This window comes from Daucus carota, chromosome 3 (genome assembly GCF_001625215.2).
Source record: "Daucus carota subsp. sativus chromosome 3, DH1 v3.0, whole genome shotgun sequence".
In the NCBI taxonomy this organism is placed as follows: Eukaryota; Viridiplantae; Streptophyta; class Magnoliopsida; order Apiales; family Apiaceae; genus Daucus; species Daucus carota.
The window spans coordinates 49,748,693-49,766,370 of record NC_030383.2 but is presented as its reverse complement, the minus strand read 5'-3'; the positions used below and the strand labels follow the sequence as shown (position 1 = coordinate 49,766,370).

Sequence of the window (17,678 nt, the reverse complement as noted above, 5' to 3'; positions counted from 1 at the left end):
ATGTTATATTCGGTCGTTTTTTCCGAATACATACTTCGATACCTAGCAACCTATAGGTAACAATCAACTCCAGCACTCGAAACAGAAGAATAACAAATTCTATTTTATTACGGTTATGTTAAATATTTATAACAAATTATTATGAAAATCTAAATTGATTCTTTGATAATTAACAAACCAGAGAGATATATATTAAAAGATTTTATGATAAACCTACTAATAGTAATAGATATTTGAATTATTGAGTTAGAAATATTCATATTGTTATTTCAATTAAGAAATCACCAACCATATTTCTAATTTCTAATAAATAATAACTCTTAACAAAAGGCTCTGTAGTTTTTCTCCTTTCATTATGCATCGATATGAGTTTAGGTACGATAAAATGATCTTATAAAATTCACTTTTACGGTTACTATACAACGAAAAACTATTAAAAATCGGAAACAATTAGTAGTAAAAACTGAGTGGGTGCTCTGTGAAGTGTTTTACACGTGAAATAATATAATAATATACCATACTCTTACTCTTACAAAGTCACTGGAGCGGCAGTGCGGCCACCACACGCAGTATGATTTTTCAAAATTCCACTGTCCAAAGCACCTAAAAAACAATTTTTTAAGACAATTTTAGGATAATCTAAACAATACTATCTTTCAATATTAACATCTAATAATTTCAATCAAGGAGACTTAGAAATAATTTATAAACCAACACCTCTGGTTTCTTTACAATTAACTTTTTTGTCAGAATTTATAATTAAGATTTATATTTATGTTTATTCAAATACATTAACATAACTAAAATTCAATTACAAAATATTATTTTTATATATTTAGGCAAAACTATTTGGGTACACTCATTTTTACTTCGTGGCCTCGTGGGAGGGACGTGCTTATATTTTTCTATAAATGCAAGTATGCGAGAATTATTTACTATATATTTTAAATAAATAATTATTTTCGGAAAAAATAATATTTTTAGTTTTTATATATGTAAGGCTTGTAAGCCAAACGGTTCTATTTTTCGACAGAAACGTTTTATAAGCGGCAGAAATACATTCAACAAGCCACACAGTAGTGAGTTGAGTAGTAGTGCGGCAGCGCTACAATTACCAATTTATTTTCAATTATCGTAAGTTATTATTTTTCGGATTTTCATTTTCCAATAATTAGGCGTAAGTATATATATGTGTGTAATTCCCCTTTTCATGTAATTAGGGTTTATAGGTTTTGAGATCGAAACTGTAAGAACTGATTTTATCGATTGATATCAGCAGCAGCTCAAGTATGGGTGAAGTTGAAGAATTGCTGACCAAGAAAGTGGCGGATCGGTATCTGAAGCGCGAGGTTCTCGGGGAAGGGACTTATGGTGTTGTTTTCAAAGCCATTGATACTAAGGTACCCTCTCTAATGCTCTTGTGGCTGTGAATTTGGTGATTGTTTCTTTAATTTTTCGAGAATTGTCGATTTCGAATGCTTTTGCTTGTTTTCTCGGGTGTTGATTTTGTGTGTTAATTGTGGGGATTTTGTTTACGGAAGAATTGTTATGCTACTAGGGGAGGAATTGAGTTTTCGATGTGTTTGTTTCTTCGGTGTGGAATCTTGAATTCCTGGTTCTGTAGTGATATAGATAGAGGAGGATTCAGTAGGCAGAGAGGATGCATAATTTAGGATTTGCTTGATGATGGTGTTCTATATTTGTTTGAGTTTAGTGATGAATTTGAATGTTTATACTTAGCAAAAGCAAGTGTAGCCGACTTATAATTTCTTTGAATAAGCATTTTGGTATAGAATTCTTTTTTATGAAGGGTTTTAGGTATAGAAATTTTTTCTGTTGCTTTTACGTCCTTAAGAATATTGCATTATTGAGCTTATGCTCTACTAAAAGAAGTCTCAGCTTGGCTAAGGTGTCCCTTTTGAGATGTTAAATGTTTATTCTTTAGCTTTAATGGCTAATAGAATGCTTGAATATGTGGAATTTGCAGTAGACTTTTACCTGAGTTCTTTTGCATATGTTCCCACAAGCAGCACATACACCCTTAGATGAACACTGGTAAAAAGTTATTATCTCAAGATGCGACATTTGCTGAGAAATGGAAGGAGAAGGTCTATGCATCTGAATCCCCCCCATATATGTGTGTGTGTGTGTCTATATATATATATGTATTGTAGGAATTTAACACAGATAAGATTATACTTTTTGAGGGTTACAAAGGCATGTCTGATACCTTTGTGTTGAGCTTGTGAATTGAAATTATGGAACATTGTTGGATGTGAGGAAAAATATTAATGCAGTTTGCTGAGTTTCTATAAATCATTGCATGGATTTTGGGTTTCTAATTATTGATATATTAACTCATATTGAAATTTTAGACAGGACAAACAGTTGCAATTAAGAAAATTCGCATTGGTAAGCAGAAGGAAGGTGTGAATTTTACTGCCCTTCGGGAAATTAAATTGTTGAAGGAGCTTAAGGATCCGAATATCATAGAGTTGATTGATGCCTTCCCTCATAAAGAGAATCTGCATCTCGTTTTTGAGTTCATGGAGACAGATCTAGAGGCAGTCATTCGCGATAGAAATATTGTCCTTTCACCTGCTGATATCAAGTCCTTCCTTCAGATGACTTTAAAAGGACTTGCTTTCTGCCATAAGAAATGGGTCTTGCATAGGTGAATAATACACAGATTTAAATTTTGTTGTTGGCCAACAGTTTTTAGTAAAACTCTGATTGTTTTAACATCTTCTTGACAGGGATATGAAACCAAACAACCTGTTAATAGGGCCTACTGGACAACTTAAACTAGCAGATTTTGGTCTAGCACGTATATTTGGGAGTCCAGATCGAAGATTCACCCATCAGGTATGTAATGATTTGCTTAGGCTTATTGCACACTCGCATGGCATCCAATGAGTTATAAACCTACAATTTGTATGGTTTCTTTAGTTTTGTTGGTTGACGCATTACTGCTTTTTTGAATGTAATAAATATGTGGCTTGGGGTGATTGGCTTTCTATCTATAGATTATAACTCATTATATGAAGCTTTACGGGCCTACTATATATGATTATAACTTATCATCCAGGCTACTCAATATTTTTGAATATATTTTGTATTGTCTAAACTAAGTTTGCTTTATGCAGTATAAGAATTTTATCACGTTGGGAAATTTTCATGTGTATACTACTGTTTTGTCTGTAGTTTTTCATCCTGTGATTCTATTATTGTACTTGCCAGATGGCAGGTGTCACATGGAACATATTTTTCGAATATGATCAAGCATGCTCTGTTTTTCAGGTATTTGCAAGATGGTATAGAGCTCCTGAGCTATTGTTTGGTGCAAAACAATACGGTCCTGGGGTGGATGTGTGGGCTGCAGCTTGTATATTTGCTGAGCTCTTGCTACGCAGACCATTCTTGCAGGTGAGCTTTAGCAACATGCTTTGTTTGACTGAATCATGAATTGATTAAATATTACATTATTCGCTGTTATTGAATCTCATTATCTGCAACTGGAACTATTCCTTGTCTTTCTTACCAAATAGTACCCTTCTGGCAGTTGGTTTTGTGGTAAACTGAATGTTCTCTGCTGACAAATGTGATATATACCATTTTTGAGGTAGATGTTAGATATCTTACCTGATTTAATCAGATTAACTGTACATGACAGATAGTGTTTCTTTTTCAGGATATAGGAGATCTTGAGCCACATCTTTCATAATTTCTTGTTAATGGTTTAAATAGCATTTTCTGCTGTGTATTAAGTAATCAAAGCAGATTGTATTTATCATGAGTTGTGTCTCTGTGTGCTCTTCTGGTTGGAGTCTTTACCTGTTAATGGAATCTACTGTTTGTTACTTAATTTCACAACTCCATGCTGTAGTTACACTGGATGTATGTTATGTTACTGCATTAGTTATAATTGTCAGTGACCTCTCTTTGCTTGATTATAAGCTTAAAGCTCATGTATATGTTTGTCAACAAATAATTGGTTGATTTTAATTATTTCTAGGGCAACAGTGACATTGATCAACTGGGGAAGATCTTTGCAGCTTTTGGAACTCCAAAACCCACACAGTGGCCTGATATGATCTACCTTCCTGATTATGTTGAGTACCAGTATGTTCCTGGACAGCCACTCCGTACGTTGTTTCCAATGGCTAGTGATGATACTTTAGATCTCCTGTCAAAGATGTTCATGTATGATCCCAAATCTAGAATTTCAGCCCAGGAGGCACTTGAACACAGGTATACCTATCTATTACTTGGTTGGTGTATAGTTTATCATTACCAAGTCTAATATATATGAATGTATATTACTTTAGGTACTTTACATCTGGACCTCTGCCCACTGAACCAGTTTCTCTCCCGAGACCCCCTCCAAAGAAAGAGTCCAAGGCATCAGATTTTAATATCCAGGATGGTCCTACTGTGTTGTCTCCTCCCAGAAAGTCTAGAAGAGTTATGCCTAATCGTGATGGACCTGAAGGAAGTGCAAACCATGTGCATAGGATTGATGATCACGGAAATGAAAGGCTTGCTGGTGGTGAAAGGAGTGAACATGCTCCCATGTCACTGGATTTTTCAATCTTTGGAATGAAACCCCCTGTCAGACCAACAATTAACAGGTAAGGACAATATTAAATAGTTATGTCTACTGTTGTATCGTGATAGTGTGTACATTTTTGCTTTGCCTAGTCCAATTCTGGTTATTAACTTCTACTGTTGTATTGTGATAGTGTGTACATATTTGCTTTGCCTAGTTTAATTTTGGTTATTACCAATCTTCGGCTTAAAGATATAATCTTTAGCACATTCCAAACTGGAAACAAGAGATTATTCTTTGTACTGTGATTCCTCTGATATGGAAACCATATCAAAATGGTGCCATCGCCCATAATATCTCTCTAGTATGCAATCCTCTTGTATTTCCAAAAAAATGCAGTCCTTTTCGCCATCAAATAATTAATGTAATTTTGAGGGTTTTTTTTGTTGTTTGATACTGATAAATGAGTCCTATTTGAAAAAACTGAAAAAGTGAGATGATGTAGTAGTTTATGCTATAAAGATTCAAATAGTTAAGGGGTACCAGTGTTGTGAAATGCGCAAGATCTAATTTTGTAGAATAACACGTGAAGTTATTTTTTTGCCAAAAATGAAGGGCAAGTCTCAGTAATGAACTGTTTTTTTCTTTTTGCCGGACCGTTTTTATCAGTAAGCTAGTAACTTTTCATCCCAGCCCTTAGATTATTTATAACTTACGCACATGTTGATCTTAGCTTCCAGTGTCCTAAACCACAAATAGCAGTTATTTCCTACTTCAAATATTCACGTTCTGTAATATTTTTATCTAATGTATGATTAAATTAACGGCCTAAGCAGTGTTAATTTGTTATTACTATTAAAATAAAACGGTATACTGTATTTTAGTAAAGATTATCCTAGTGTTCTGTAAAACTTTTATTGTACTGTATAATATATTCTACAGTAAAAATTTGAGTTTTTAAAATATATATATATACACACGCACACACTGTAACAAAGAACTTAGCACGCATAAAATGATGTATAAAAAGTACACAAAAAAATATGTTCCGTAAAATCTAGACAGTTTTCACAAAATTATTCTTAAACAATACTACAGTATATTTTTATTGTAAAATATAATAAAATAGAAGTAGAAAAAAAATGGATGGAGAAAACTAAGAAATATAACCAAGCAGAAACAGACGGAAATGTGGGATCTCTCCTCTTTTCAGGTATGGGTATACAAATTGTGAGTTGTGACCACATCGCTTTGTATTAATCAAACAGCAGATGATTAGTTGTCAGGTTACTCATGTGATTTGATTTTTAATTGAGCCACAGCCTATATAATTATACATATTTACACTTGTATACTTCTGAAAATATTTGTTCTACTTTTGATGTTTAACAATAGAATAGTACTTGCAATAGTTTCAAACATAATAAATATTCTCAAACATAGTATAAATATCAACTAAAGTATTAAACTGATCAATCGATAACATTAACAAGTGAAGAGGACAGAGCCTAGCACTTTACGGTAGTATATGAAATATAGCATATTTACTATATATTTAATATCAGAAAGTAGGGGTGTAGATTCGATAGAGAAAGTGGGGGGGGGGGGGAATAGAACAGTTAAAAAAAAAAATACCATATGTACTACTCCCTCCGTCCCCCTCAATTGTTTACATTGGAGGGGGACACGGAGACCAAGACAATGTATGAAAAATGAGTAAAGTTAGGTGAAAAGTGAGTAAAGTGGTGGGACCCATCAATATTTAATAATAGATTTGAGATAGTGGAGGAAAGTAGTGGGTGTAATAGTAGTTTTTATTGTTAAATATGAGATAGTGGGTGAAGATAGTGGGTGTAATGATGAAAAAACTTACTATTTATGGTAACGTAAAGAAATGAGAGGGACATCCCAAAATAGTAACTGTAAAGAAATGAGAGGGACGGAGGGAGTACATATTTAAGATCAGAATCTTAAAGAAAAAGTAGGGATTGCGACTATATATATGTGTATGTGTATATATCTAACTAGGGTGATGCTCTACTAGAAACTAATTTTGAATTTAACACTAAGGGTAATTTGGTAAAAACAACCGAAATTTGCATCAATCAATTATTTATTGATAATCAGGCGTCAACCCCCTTCCATTGACTACCATCTCATCTCCCTCCCTTTCATTTACTACAACACCACCATTAAACTTTTTCCTTTATGAACACCCTTATCATTACCCAAACCTTCATTTATATTTAAAATCACATCCTGCTACTGCAAAATCATTAAATTGTAATGCAAAAATCATCAATTTACAGTGCAAAAATCATCAATTTATATTGCAAAAATCACTAATTTGCATAAAGAAAATCACCTATTTTTGTTTATTTCCGTAACTATAAATGGTTATTTCCTAGTAAGGTTGGGTAGTTTAATGCAAAGATCGACAACAACAAATCTCCCTCTTGACTCAATGGTATCTCCCTCGCTCCCTTTACGGGATGTCGATGGTTCGAACCTTGTCAAAGACAGTGGGTGTGTGCTTATGTTTAATTATCAAAATCGGCCACAACAATTCTTCCCTTATCCGGGGTGGTGATTATAATTAGAAGTGGCGATGATATTTGCATGGATCGGTTTTGATGTAACCATAAGATTCTGTTACCCGGACTTGTTAATTTTGGCCTTATACCCGTGTCTTCCGGACATGACATGGGTATTGGGTACGGGATCTGAGTCGTATCTTTCATAGGGAAACCAAACACTTCATCTTGTAACTTAAATAGAGATTTAGAAATTAATGTTCGAATCCTTGCCTTTACTTTGCTAAATTAATTTTTTGCCATTAAAACATTTCTTGTTTGTGATTTCCACTTACTTATTCCCCTCTTTACCCTCTTAATTTCTTACCCGACATGAAGCACTATATTTTTATCACAAGGGGAAACGAAAATAGCAATTGTTTTCTTTTCTTGCTAGAAAAAGCTGTGCTTATAGTATATTTTGGGAATTGAAAGATAACTCAAGGAAAGTAAAAAAAGAATAGATGGTGAGTATATTGAGTTGTAAGAAACTTGCCCAAATTTGATTATATAATTAATAGTTGATTTGAAGAAAAAAATTTTTTGGCTCCAAGTCTATGATAAAAGCTATTGGTTTTAACATGGATAAGAGTTTGTAGATGTATGTTCATTTTTGTAAATACTTTTTGTGTCCACTTTCCTATATTTTTATTGTACTTATTTTTTGTGATGGTTTCCTTCTCACAGTGCTGATAGAACACATTTAAAGCGCAAACTGGATCTTGAATTTCAAGGACCTGAAGAGCAATAACTTGTATACATTTAATATGTAGCATTTGACATTATTCGTAGCTGTCGTCTGCTTCTCTCACTGAGGTATGGGAAACATCTGAAGCTTACGAAGATGTGGAATTATTTATTACCAGCAATTGACAGCAAGAAAACAGTACTTATATCTTCCAACTAATCATGTGCAATAGCTTTGTTTGGAGTCCTTCATAGATGTGAGCAGTTCGTCTCAGGCTTTAAAGTTACTAGCTAAACTATATTGTAAAGAAGATGAAATAGGCCCCTGATAGGGTTTCTGGCGGTTATCTGTTTTCAACGAGCCTGTCAAAGCTTTTAAGAATTTGTGTGCTCATTTAGTCCTAGAAAAAGAGTTTCATCATGATTTTGATAATAAAATTTTGATATCTTATTTCATTTGTAACTACAGGAAAGAATTGTAGCAGAGGCTGTTTCAAATTATATGAGTTGTACAAGACATGGCTCAAATGTTTACTATTGATATTGGGGTTATTGGATTTTATAAGAAGATTGTTACTTAAAGATTTTCCCCACCAGTTGTGCTGTTTATTGTGGTTATTTCTGCGGAAAAGAGGCAGTTGGCTGATTATCATGCCTTTCTTTAAGTTGAAACTTGAAGGCCTCAATTTCTCAATTTTTCATGTCTGATCTGTGATGTCGAAAAGCTGCCTGTGTTTCTTTTGTAGTGTATATATGAGCTGAATCAAAATAGACACAGAACTCTACCGGTGATCGGCCATTTGGAATTTTGTGCCACGAAATATAGAAGGGTGCCACAACATAGACAAGTGATTGCAAAAGAGATTGTATGAAAATACTGGTTTTTGTGTTGAAAGATTTCTCCACTTGGAATTTATAGTCAAGTGTTTCGAGTGATAAAAGTGCCAATAGTGTAAATTTGGCACAGCAGTATTCGAGAGACCAGTCTTATTCCCAGTTTCAACAAAGTAGCAATCTGTTAATCATACAGAGTAGCAATTCTCTCGTCACATTACGAGCCCCTCTATCCCTTTTCGAAAAACTTTAACATATTGAAGCTAGAAAACATATATAATCACCCTTATTCGTCTAATATATGCTAAGAAGCTTGTTTTTCTGCAACGACACCCTCGTATTTTCTTTCTTCGCATGCCACTTGGTCATCTGGAATACTTCATGAGATTATACCAACAGTCGTATCACATACTCTATCTTTGGCCTTCATTGCCTAAACAATATACAGAACTGCAAGTTAGATAGTGTATAAGGCTAGGAGCTGAATAAGGTCAGTTTATAAGAAGATTCGACACAAGAGGCTGTACTTCTTCGTTCCAGTTGATTCGCGCAACCAAAACAAAAAAGAAGAACCCTTGAAGAATGAGTCCACAGATGATTCCCACCCAGAGGCCCTTCAAGAAACAAAATCAGCGGTCTTAGTCAAAATTACAAATTTATCAATGAGAATGAGATGAGAAGCAAAACCATCACAGAAAAGTTTTATTGGAACAAATACCTTTCCTCCAATATGCAGAACAAAGGCAAACAAAACAGCACAGGGGATGCCCACTATGTAATATGATCCAAGATTTATATATGCTCCAATTTTTTGCCGGCCACATCCTCTAACAACACCTAGGAAAACCACAGGACAACATTTTAGTGGAATGGACAGTTGTAGGGTACTCCCTACAATTTACAGAGCTATAAAAACAAAAAGCGGAGGCATAAGTCCCCTCGTCCCTTCCTAGATCCGCCCATGATTAGAATGACCTCACGAAGATCATAAGATGGTGCTCATCTTGCTAGTGTCTTATATTGAGTAAGGTTTGTTTCCTGATATGTTGGTCTGAAATTTATGGCAGTTATGAAGTTTAGACAGAACCTGAAAGCACAGTCATAAGGCCATCAAAGAAGTTTGATATTGCAAGAATAGGCATCATGATGGCTACATATTGGACCACTTCTACTTCATTGCTGTAGGCATATCCCCAGATATTACGAATTAGCAGGATAACCATTCCTAGAAGGATGCCCTCCGTAAGAGCCATGGCAAAGACCACATAAACCGCCAAACGTGCAGCTTGTGGATGACCTGCACCCAATTCATTTGCAACCCTTGTACTGCCAAAAGGAGTCGGAACTAAATTAGATTAGATATATGCAAGTATGGAATGGAAGTAGCACAAATTCTACTCAAAATTGACACAGAAAGTAGTATAAGAGAAGCAACATTGTCCCTAAATTGTTGTTTAGCCACTATTTAGTAAGAGGAATTTCACTAGTTTTAGTCATCATACAGACCTCACGGAGCCACTGAGCCCGAACGGTATCATCCAAAAGTTTGTAGTAGTATTGAGACTGCACTTGAAAATATTATCAAGAGATAATCTTAGTTCAAGGTTATATTTGGTCTTAAAAAAGTATAGAAAAATGGCAGAAAGTTAAAGCATGCAAGATTTGACCATATTGAGAGTACAGAAGTCTCTAGCTGTGGATTAGGAAGAAGACCAGAGAGTAATACTATCATTTCAAATGACCACATTTCCAAGCTGTTGAACAAGAAAACAACAGAATACAGTCTTTCATTAGTAATTAAAGAGAGTTACATGCTTAATTCCACATGATAATAAGCTTGTGATATGTTGTTGATATAGGTTCAGTATTTTACCAGACCATCACAGCTGAAGGAACCGCTAGTCTAATGAAACTAGGGATGTTCTGAAGGGATTCCTTTGAGAACCCGGTCCAAGTTCTTGCACACGAAGAAGAGAACTTCACATAAATTGCCAAAAGCACCACATTTATCCAATAAGAGATGGAATTGGCCAAAGCAGCTCCTCTACTACCTAGGCCAGACTTGAAAACCAGAATCCAACAAACGAAAACATGTAGCAGAGTTGTAATTCCAGAGCTTACCATCATTGGGAAGACTATGTTTTGAGTTTGTAAGAATCTAACGTGACATTGCAGAAGGCCGTATGCAAAAAGGCTAGGGATCATGTACTGAGCATATAGTCCGGCTTCTTCTGATATTGCTGGATCTTGACCTAAAGCTTTCAGAATGATGCCAGTATTTGCCCAAATGACCGCGAGGGGGATGCTCACAAGCGAAAGAATGAACATGGCTCTTTGCATATGTATCCCGACCTTATCATACTGTTTTGCTCCATATGACTGGCCGCAAAATGTGTCCAGTGCACATGACATTCCCATCTACTCAGAACAGGAAGTAGTCAGATGACTAGGATCATAGTAACAGAACTTTCATGATAAAAGTAATCATTGGAGAAGTTTTTTGTAGCGTCATAGGCAATGGCTTCCAAATAAGTAAATTAATATCATTGCAATGCAGGCTCATTGTGAAAATAGCAGAACAGAAGATTCTCATTTCTTCACAGGTAACAGATGAGATTTTTATGCAAGTAAAATTACAAAACTCTGTCATTTAAGTATTTAAGTAACAGATGTTTCGAAATCCTCATCTATTAGCAACAATAAAATCAAAACCCTATAAAAGTAGCACATTCAATCATAGAACATGATCATGCAGAAGTGTGACCTATCCAAAGGTAAAAAGATATTAATATGACTCACTTGACATGGCACACTTTGTAGGGCCGTTTGACTAAACTTAAAAGAAGTTATGAAGTAAGAAAGTGAATTTTAAGTAAGAAGTAGGTTACGATTTTTAAGTTGTCAAAGTGTTTGGATATATAAGTTATACAACAGAAGCCTATTTTTCAGTAAAAGAAGCTGGGCTTCTCTGTTGCCAAGCAGTCACATTATATCCCCCAACAAATTTTACAGATCATCACTCTATGTATGGCCTTTTAATACACACCTCATAATTTTTTCCAATCAACTCCCTCTCCCTCTCCCTCTCCCCCCCTCTCTCTCTCTCTCTCTCTCTCCCCCTCCCCCTCTCTCTTCTCCTTCTCTCTCAAAAACACACACAAACACACACACAATCTGAGCTTGTTTGGCCTTAACTAAAGGCAAAAGAAACCAAATTCAAATCTCATTTTCTAGAAATATGTCACTAAAGAACAGATATAAAATCTTTGACATATAATAGTAGGAAACATTCAGAGAAAGTCCCAACTTACCAATAAGCTGAAACCAGTGACAGTTGCAAAGGAGGTGGCCATAGAAGCACCAGAAAGAGCCAACTCTCCAAGATGACCAACAAACATAACTGATATCAACTGTAAACATGACTGCAGAAAGCTTACACAGATGAGTGGTCCAGCCAGCCATAACTGCTTCTGCACTTCCTCTACAATATCTTTTCTTGTAATCCCTCCATTTATGTCATCATTATCACTAATATCTATAAGGGGTCTATCCATTTTCACAAGTTGTAAATTTTCTGATTCTCTAACACAAACAATCAATCATTGTGTGCTTTCCTATGTATAGAGTTAGAGTCTGAAGCTCAAGTAGTGAGCATAGTCAACTTTTCTACTCATTTCAATAAATTATACCTTCAAAATGTTAGTAGTCCTTTTCAATCTTCTTGCAGTTTAACTGAAAGTTACATATATTATATAAATCAAAAATGTAAGAAAATTTATCTAATTAATATAACATGTAATTTTCCATTTCTTCGAATTATAAAACCATAATTTTTAGTTTGCCCTCAAAGATTGAGTCAAAGTTCAGAAAGAGTGCGAGAAATGAGTCTTCCTTGCATTCTCATTAATCTTCAGTAGATTTTTGATTTGAAATTAATTTTGACAAATTTGTATGTACAGAAAAAACAGATTATGATTACGACAAAACAAAGTGCATAAAAACCAGAGAGGTCCTGGACCATTTATTTCATCTGCTCCAGCTTCCAGGCTTCTTCGCCTGGTGACCAAGTCCATTCTGAACAAATTTGAATAATCGAACTACACGGTCTTATGCCAAGTCAATTACGTACTTCTTTATATGAATTACATGCATCTTCAGTTAACTTCTATAACGTATAATTTCTACACTGTCTGCAAAAAAAGCGAAAAAAATCCTATGGCCAGAGGACAAGACAATATCCAGTTTCTTGGTTTTTTTGGCCTTCTCAAAGAAGCCTTTGATATCACAACCTCATATCGGAAAATTTTCAGCCAAATAACATTATTCCTGATCCTTCCTATTTGTTTCTGTTACTTTGCTGAGATCAACAAGCTTAATTTCTTTTCCAGACATGAAATGTTTTCCATCATTTCAGATGTCCTCTCTCTCTTGATTGTCCCCCTAATCCCTTCCCTGATCCTTTTGATCTTCTCGACATCAGCAGCTGTACACACAGTCGCATGCATTTACACCACAAAAGAGGAAGTAACCTACAAGAAGGTCATGAAAGCTGTTCCAAAGGTTTGGAAGAGACTTCTGATCACTTTCATACTCAACTTTGTCATTTTCTTTGCAATAAGCGTCGGTGCTGTACTTGTAACAGTTTTATGGGGTGTGACCTTAACACCGACTCCAACTGCAATTATGGTTGCTGTTGTTTTACTCATATACTTGTCAGGACTCGTGTATTTGAGCTTCGTGTGTTACTTGGCAAACGTTGTATCGGTCTTGGAAGACCTGTATGGATTTGAAGCAATGCTGAAGAGCAAATATTTGATCAAGGGAAACACTGGACTTTGTGCTGCAATTTTTGTTATACAAAACCTCTGTTTCCTTGGGATTCACCTAGGCTTTAAAGTGACTGCTATGGGTGAAGTCTCTCTGTGGGGAATGATCTCCGGGGTACTTCTTTGGTCTATGCTAATGTCTCTGTTAATTCTGTGTGGACTTGTCGTCCAGACAATCATCTACTTCATCTGCAAATCTTATCACCGTGAAAACATCTATGTGGAATTGGAATCCCTGGATGATCAGTTACTGCAGTCTACTGTTTAAATTTCCTATTTGTGTTCTTAAGATTATTATTTATTCGGGCTTGTAATAAGTACCTTTGTTTCTTGGGAAAATAGATTTTTTTACCACTCAACTTATAACGTTTTTAGAAACTTACCACCCAACTAATTTATTTTTTCATTTAATCACTAATGTTAGGTTTGGTTTTATTTTTAGCCACCAATTTAGGTTATTTGATTACTAGCATTATGATAATTTTTTGTTGCATCATTTATACATAGTGATAGTATGTAATATTTTGATGATGTGTCGTATGTTTATAGCTTTATATATAGTAATAATAATATAAAATGAGCCGATGAAAATTAAAATCAGGAAATATCGTAATTAGATTCTAAAAATTCAATGAATCATGAATACGAAATTAATGACTTCAAACAATTCACCTTCTCTCATAAGATAAAGTGTAATTGAGTGATATGAAGCATCATCTTTCGCTATTAAAGGTTCAATCGACTATCTCAGTCTAAGATCTCTTTTAAATTAATCTTCAAAAATTTTAATAATTTATCTTATTACAATTTTCAAGACAAATAAATAGAGAGGAAAACTTAATTTTCGATGATTGTCCACTATATATATAATGCATCATTTTATATTATTATTACTCCCTCTGTCCCTCTCATTAGTTTACAGTTTTTTCTACTTCTTAGCACGTATTTAAGACTCTTATAAAACATAGGTCCATAACTTATTTTTGTGATTTTTTTTTGTGTGTAAAAATTCCAAGGCTGAATTTTCATTCGGAAGAAAAACATAAAGTTATCTTTGAAACTACATCTTTTAAAGACCATAAAATGCGTGTAAATTCTTATCATCCAAGGTAAACGACCTTGGAGACATAAAAAGTACTATATATAAAGATACAAACATATATCAAATCATCAAAATATTACAGACTACCACTATATTTTAATAATGCTACACATAATATGTAATGCTAATAATTAAATCCGAACCTAACTTTAGTGACAAAAAAAAGCTGAATCTAACACTAGGAGTAAAATAAAAAAAATTGTAGTTGAGTGGTTAGTTTCTAAAGACGCAATAAGTTTAGTGACAAAAAAAATTATCATAATACTAGTAATCAAATCCGAACCTAAGTTGGTGGCTAAAAAAACCAAACCTAACTTTAGTGACGAAAAGAAAAAATAAATTAGTTGGGTGGTAAGTTTCTAAAAATGCTATAAGTTGAGTGGTAAAAAAATCTATTTTCCCTTGTTTCTTCAGATTTTATTAGTGTGTAATGTAACGAAAATGCAGGCAACAAATTTTTTCCTAAAATCTTAGTTAGCCGTGTGTTTCACTCAAGTTATGTGTTCGCACACAAGTCATCCGACTAAAATCACCATATGTCTGATTGAAAAATATTGTGATACAGATTTTGGGACACATAACTAAAATCACCACATGTTTGTTTTAAAAAAATTTGATACAAAATTTAGGATATCTATATTACTTACAATATTTATGCAATTTATAAATATTATTCATTATTTGATTAATCGAAACATCTTCAATGGCAATTCCATATTCATTTGTTGACAAGTATCAATAAATATCAAGTTTTTTGTTAGGGAAATTCTCTATGGTACACTCTTGTAATTGGCTTTTCCCGTTTGTACAACTACATTTTGACTTTCAAGCGTGGTACCCTCATAGTAATGTTTCATTCTCAGCTACACACTTCCGTCAGTAAAACGTCAACAAATTAAGTTTAATAATATTCTTCATAATTTTTATAATATTATAATAAAGTTTACTAAAAGAAATCAGTTTTTGAAATCGTTAAACTACTACTTTGCCCCTTCTCTTTTACCGAATATCAAAATACCATACTTTCATGCATGTGTCAGTGATGTTATGTCGGTAGTTTTGATATCTTACTGAATTTGTTAATAAAGAGATGGAGGTTTGTTGGCTGTTAGTCAATAGTCCTTATATTAAGAAATTTAGAAGATGATAAATCAAATTTTGATATCTGGTACTCTTTTCACTTAAACTCTCACGAGAGTCGGCCGTTCCTAATGTGAAATTGTGAAATTTAGGATTCGTGTACCTAATGTGAAATTTTCGTGCAATTTTCGTGCAGTTTTCGTACACATTTTGTTGGATAATACATTAAAAATCACAACAACATTATATAGAGCAACTATATCTATATAGTTTAATACCTTAGTTTACTTAGTTTCTTAAAAGAATAGTTTATATTAATTTAATATGAAAATTAAAAGTTAAATATGTTAATTTATTTTGAAAAATAATAATATATCTTTCCTATAACTTATACTTTAATTTTTTAATGATAATTGAATAACATATGAAATTTGACAAAATAGAGGAGCACCTTTTAGAAATGAAAAAGGAGAGGTGGTTGTCTATATTAGTGATTTCGTTGAACAGTTGCAATCAGAATATCAAAATGGCTTAATGACCTTTTAACCCTTAAAGTTTGGGTGGAAGTTCTGATGTGGTCTTGAAGTTTAAAAACGTACCTTTCATATGAAAGGTACGTTTCAATACTGGATCTTCTAACAGATGAAATGGAGAATCAAGATCAATATATCTGTGATAATATTACATTATATAGGTCAGAATCCCCAAAAATAACCAAAAACTGCAGCAAATTTTAATGATAAGAAAAACCTAATATGGACTACTTACTTGAAACATCCCGGGCCTGCAGCAAGGTGGCCTGCAAAACCTACTGCAAGTCTGCTCTCGGCCATCCCACCAATCATCAGTTCCAAGCCAGATGCTTGTGCCAATTCAGCAGTTTCAACGGATCCAAGTACCCCAAGTTTTGCTAGCTTGATGTTGATGACGTGCCAAATTTCTTTCAATGATCATCTTTGCATCGTCCAAACACCAGCAACTCTCGTCAGCTGCAACAGACACACCATATTTCTCTTTGGCAATCTTGGTAACCCAACCAAGACCATCCCAGTCATTCCTGTGAACTGGCTGCTCAAACAGAACCGGAGATAGCTTCAGTTCTGCAAAGCAGTAACAGTTTGTAGAAAATGACTTGTCAGATTGAAAGACAAACACATATGTATATATATATTTAAGATCTTAGCAGCAAAAAAGGTTCAAGATGTTCACCATGCAATATCTGCAGAAGTTGTAGAGCTTCCGAAGAGGAGTACCTTCCATTGGCATCTAGGATTAGGGAGCACTCAGGGTGGCCTCCACGTACAGCTCTAAGCATCTCGATATCTGAAACAAGGTTGCTTTCTACCTTGAGTTTTAAAGTTTGAAATCCTTTACTGCAGTAGTCGGAAGCCAGTTGATGAGCCTGGGCAGGTGAAGCAGTTGGAATCTACATGCAGTATAATTTCACATGGAATTAATTAGTAATCAAAGGGCTGCTAAATATTATGAAGGTCATAATGTTGTAAAACTTAAGGCAAGAGCTGAAACAGAGACTGAACTGTGATATCCGTGCTGATAGTGTTGGAAACTCCACCAAACACTCTCCACAGTGGCATGCCGATCATGTTAGCAACTGCATTAATGAGGGCCATCTCAACACCCGCTCTCACCTTGAAACATTGCAAAGGAAAAGAAAAAACAGATGAGCAAAGCATTCCATAGACTAATACAATATACAGAGTCATGTGACAAGTAACTTACAGAAGCAAAGTTGTGTCCCTGAAGAATCCGGCCAACCTTACTCAACACTGAAATCAGAGGCATTCCAGTAGTCCTCGTTGTCAACATATCACACACCTCAGTAGTTCCAATCTACTGAAAAATGTCTGCAATACATAACCTATTGAATGTTGGTGTCAATGTGCAAAGTGTACCTAATGTCAAATTCATATGTGTTTTGAAATTGTCGTGTGCTTTTCGTGCAGTTGTCGTGCACATTTTGTTGGATAAAACAGTGAAAATCACAGCAACATCATTTAGAGCAATTA

At 34.5% G+C, this 17,678-nt stretch overlaps 3 protein-coding genes and 1 pseudogene across 7 annotated transcripts; 2 read left to right on the top strand and 2 right to left on the bottom strand.

Annotated features, from left to right (window-relative positions):
* The first annotated feature begins 1,021 nt into the window (after positions 1-1,021).
* LOC108214692 (cyclin-dependent kinase D-3) lies at positions 1,022-8,391 on the top strand. 5 transcript variants are annotated; one of them, XR_001805745.2, is made up of 9 exons: positions 1,022-1,134; positions 1,221-1,400; positions 2,376-2,674; positions 2,757-2,865; positions 3,301-3,426; positions 4,016-4,251; positions 4,329-4,631; positions 7,810-7,938; positions 8,279-8,391. XR_001805745.2 is itself a non-coding variant. In XM_017386832.2 (8 exons), the coding sequence occupies exons 2-8, from the start codon at positions 1,290-1,292 to the stop codon at positions 7,871-7,873; spliced, it is 1,248 nt and encodes a 415-aa protein (XP_017242321.1). In that variant the 5' UTR covers positions 1,022-1,134; positions 1,221-1,289; the 3' UTR covers positions 7,874-8,391. The 5 variants fall into 5 exon arrangements, 4 of the variants coding, with proteins under 4 accessions (XP_017242321.1, XP_017242322.1, XP_017242323.1 ...); XM_017386832.2 differs by having other exon boundaries at positions 7,810-8,391; XM_017386833.2 differs by having other exon boundaries at positions 1,028-1,134; positions 1,280-1,400; positions 7,810-8,391.
* A 390-nt stretch (positions 8,392-8,781) lies between these two features.
* LOC108214690 (protein DETOXIFICATION 16) lies at positions 8,782-12,328 on the bottom strand. Its single transcript, XM_017386831.2, has 8 exons — positions 11,955-12,328; positions 10,517-11,061; positions 10,311-10,397; positions 10,150-10,206; positions 9,731-9,969; positions 9,362-9,480; positions 9,171-9,257; positions 8,782-9,076 (listed from the first exon to the last, which is right to left on the bottom strand). Exons 1-8 carry the CDS (start codon positions 12,195-12,197, stop codon positions 9,023-9,025), a joined length of 1,431 nt encoding a protein of 476 aa, XP_017242320.1. The 5' UTR covers positions 12,198-12,328; the 3' UTR covers positions 8,782-9,022.
* A 530-nt stretch (positions 12,329-12,858) lies between these two features.
* On the top strand, positions 12,859-13,737 carry LOC108212627 (uncharacterized). Its single transcript, XM_017384348.1, has one exon. It carries the CDS (start codon positions 12,859-12,861, stop codon positions 13,735-13,737), a length of 879 nt encoding a protein of 292 aa, XP_017239837.1.
* Positions 13,738-16,200: 2,463 nt separating this feature from the next.
* LOC108212626 (L-Ala-D/L-amino acid epimerase-like) lies at positions 16,201-17,454 on the bottom strand (annotated as a pseudogene).
* Positions 17,455-17,678: the final 224 nt, after the last annotated feature.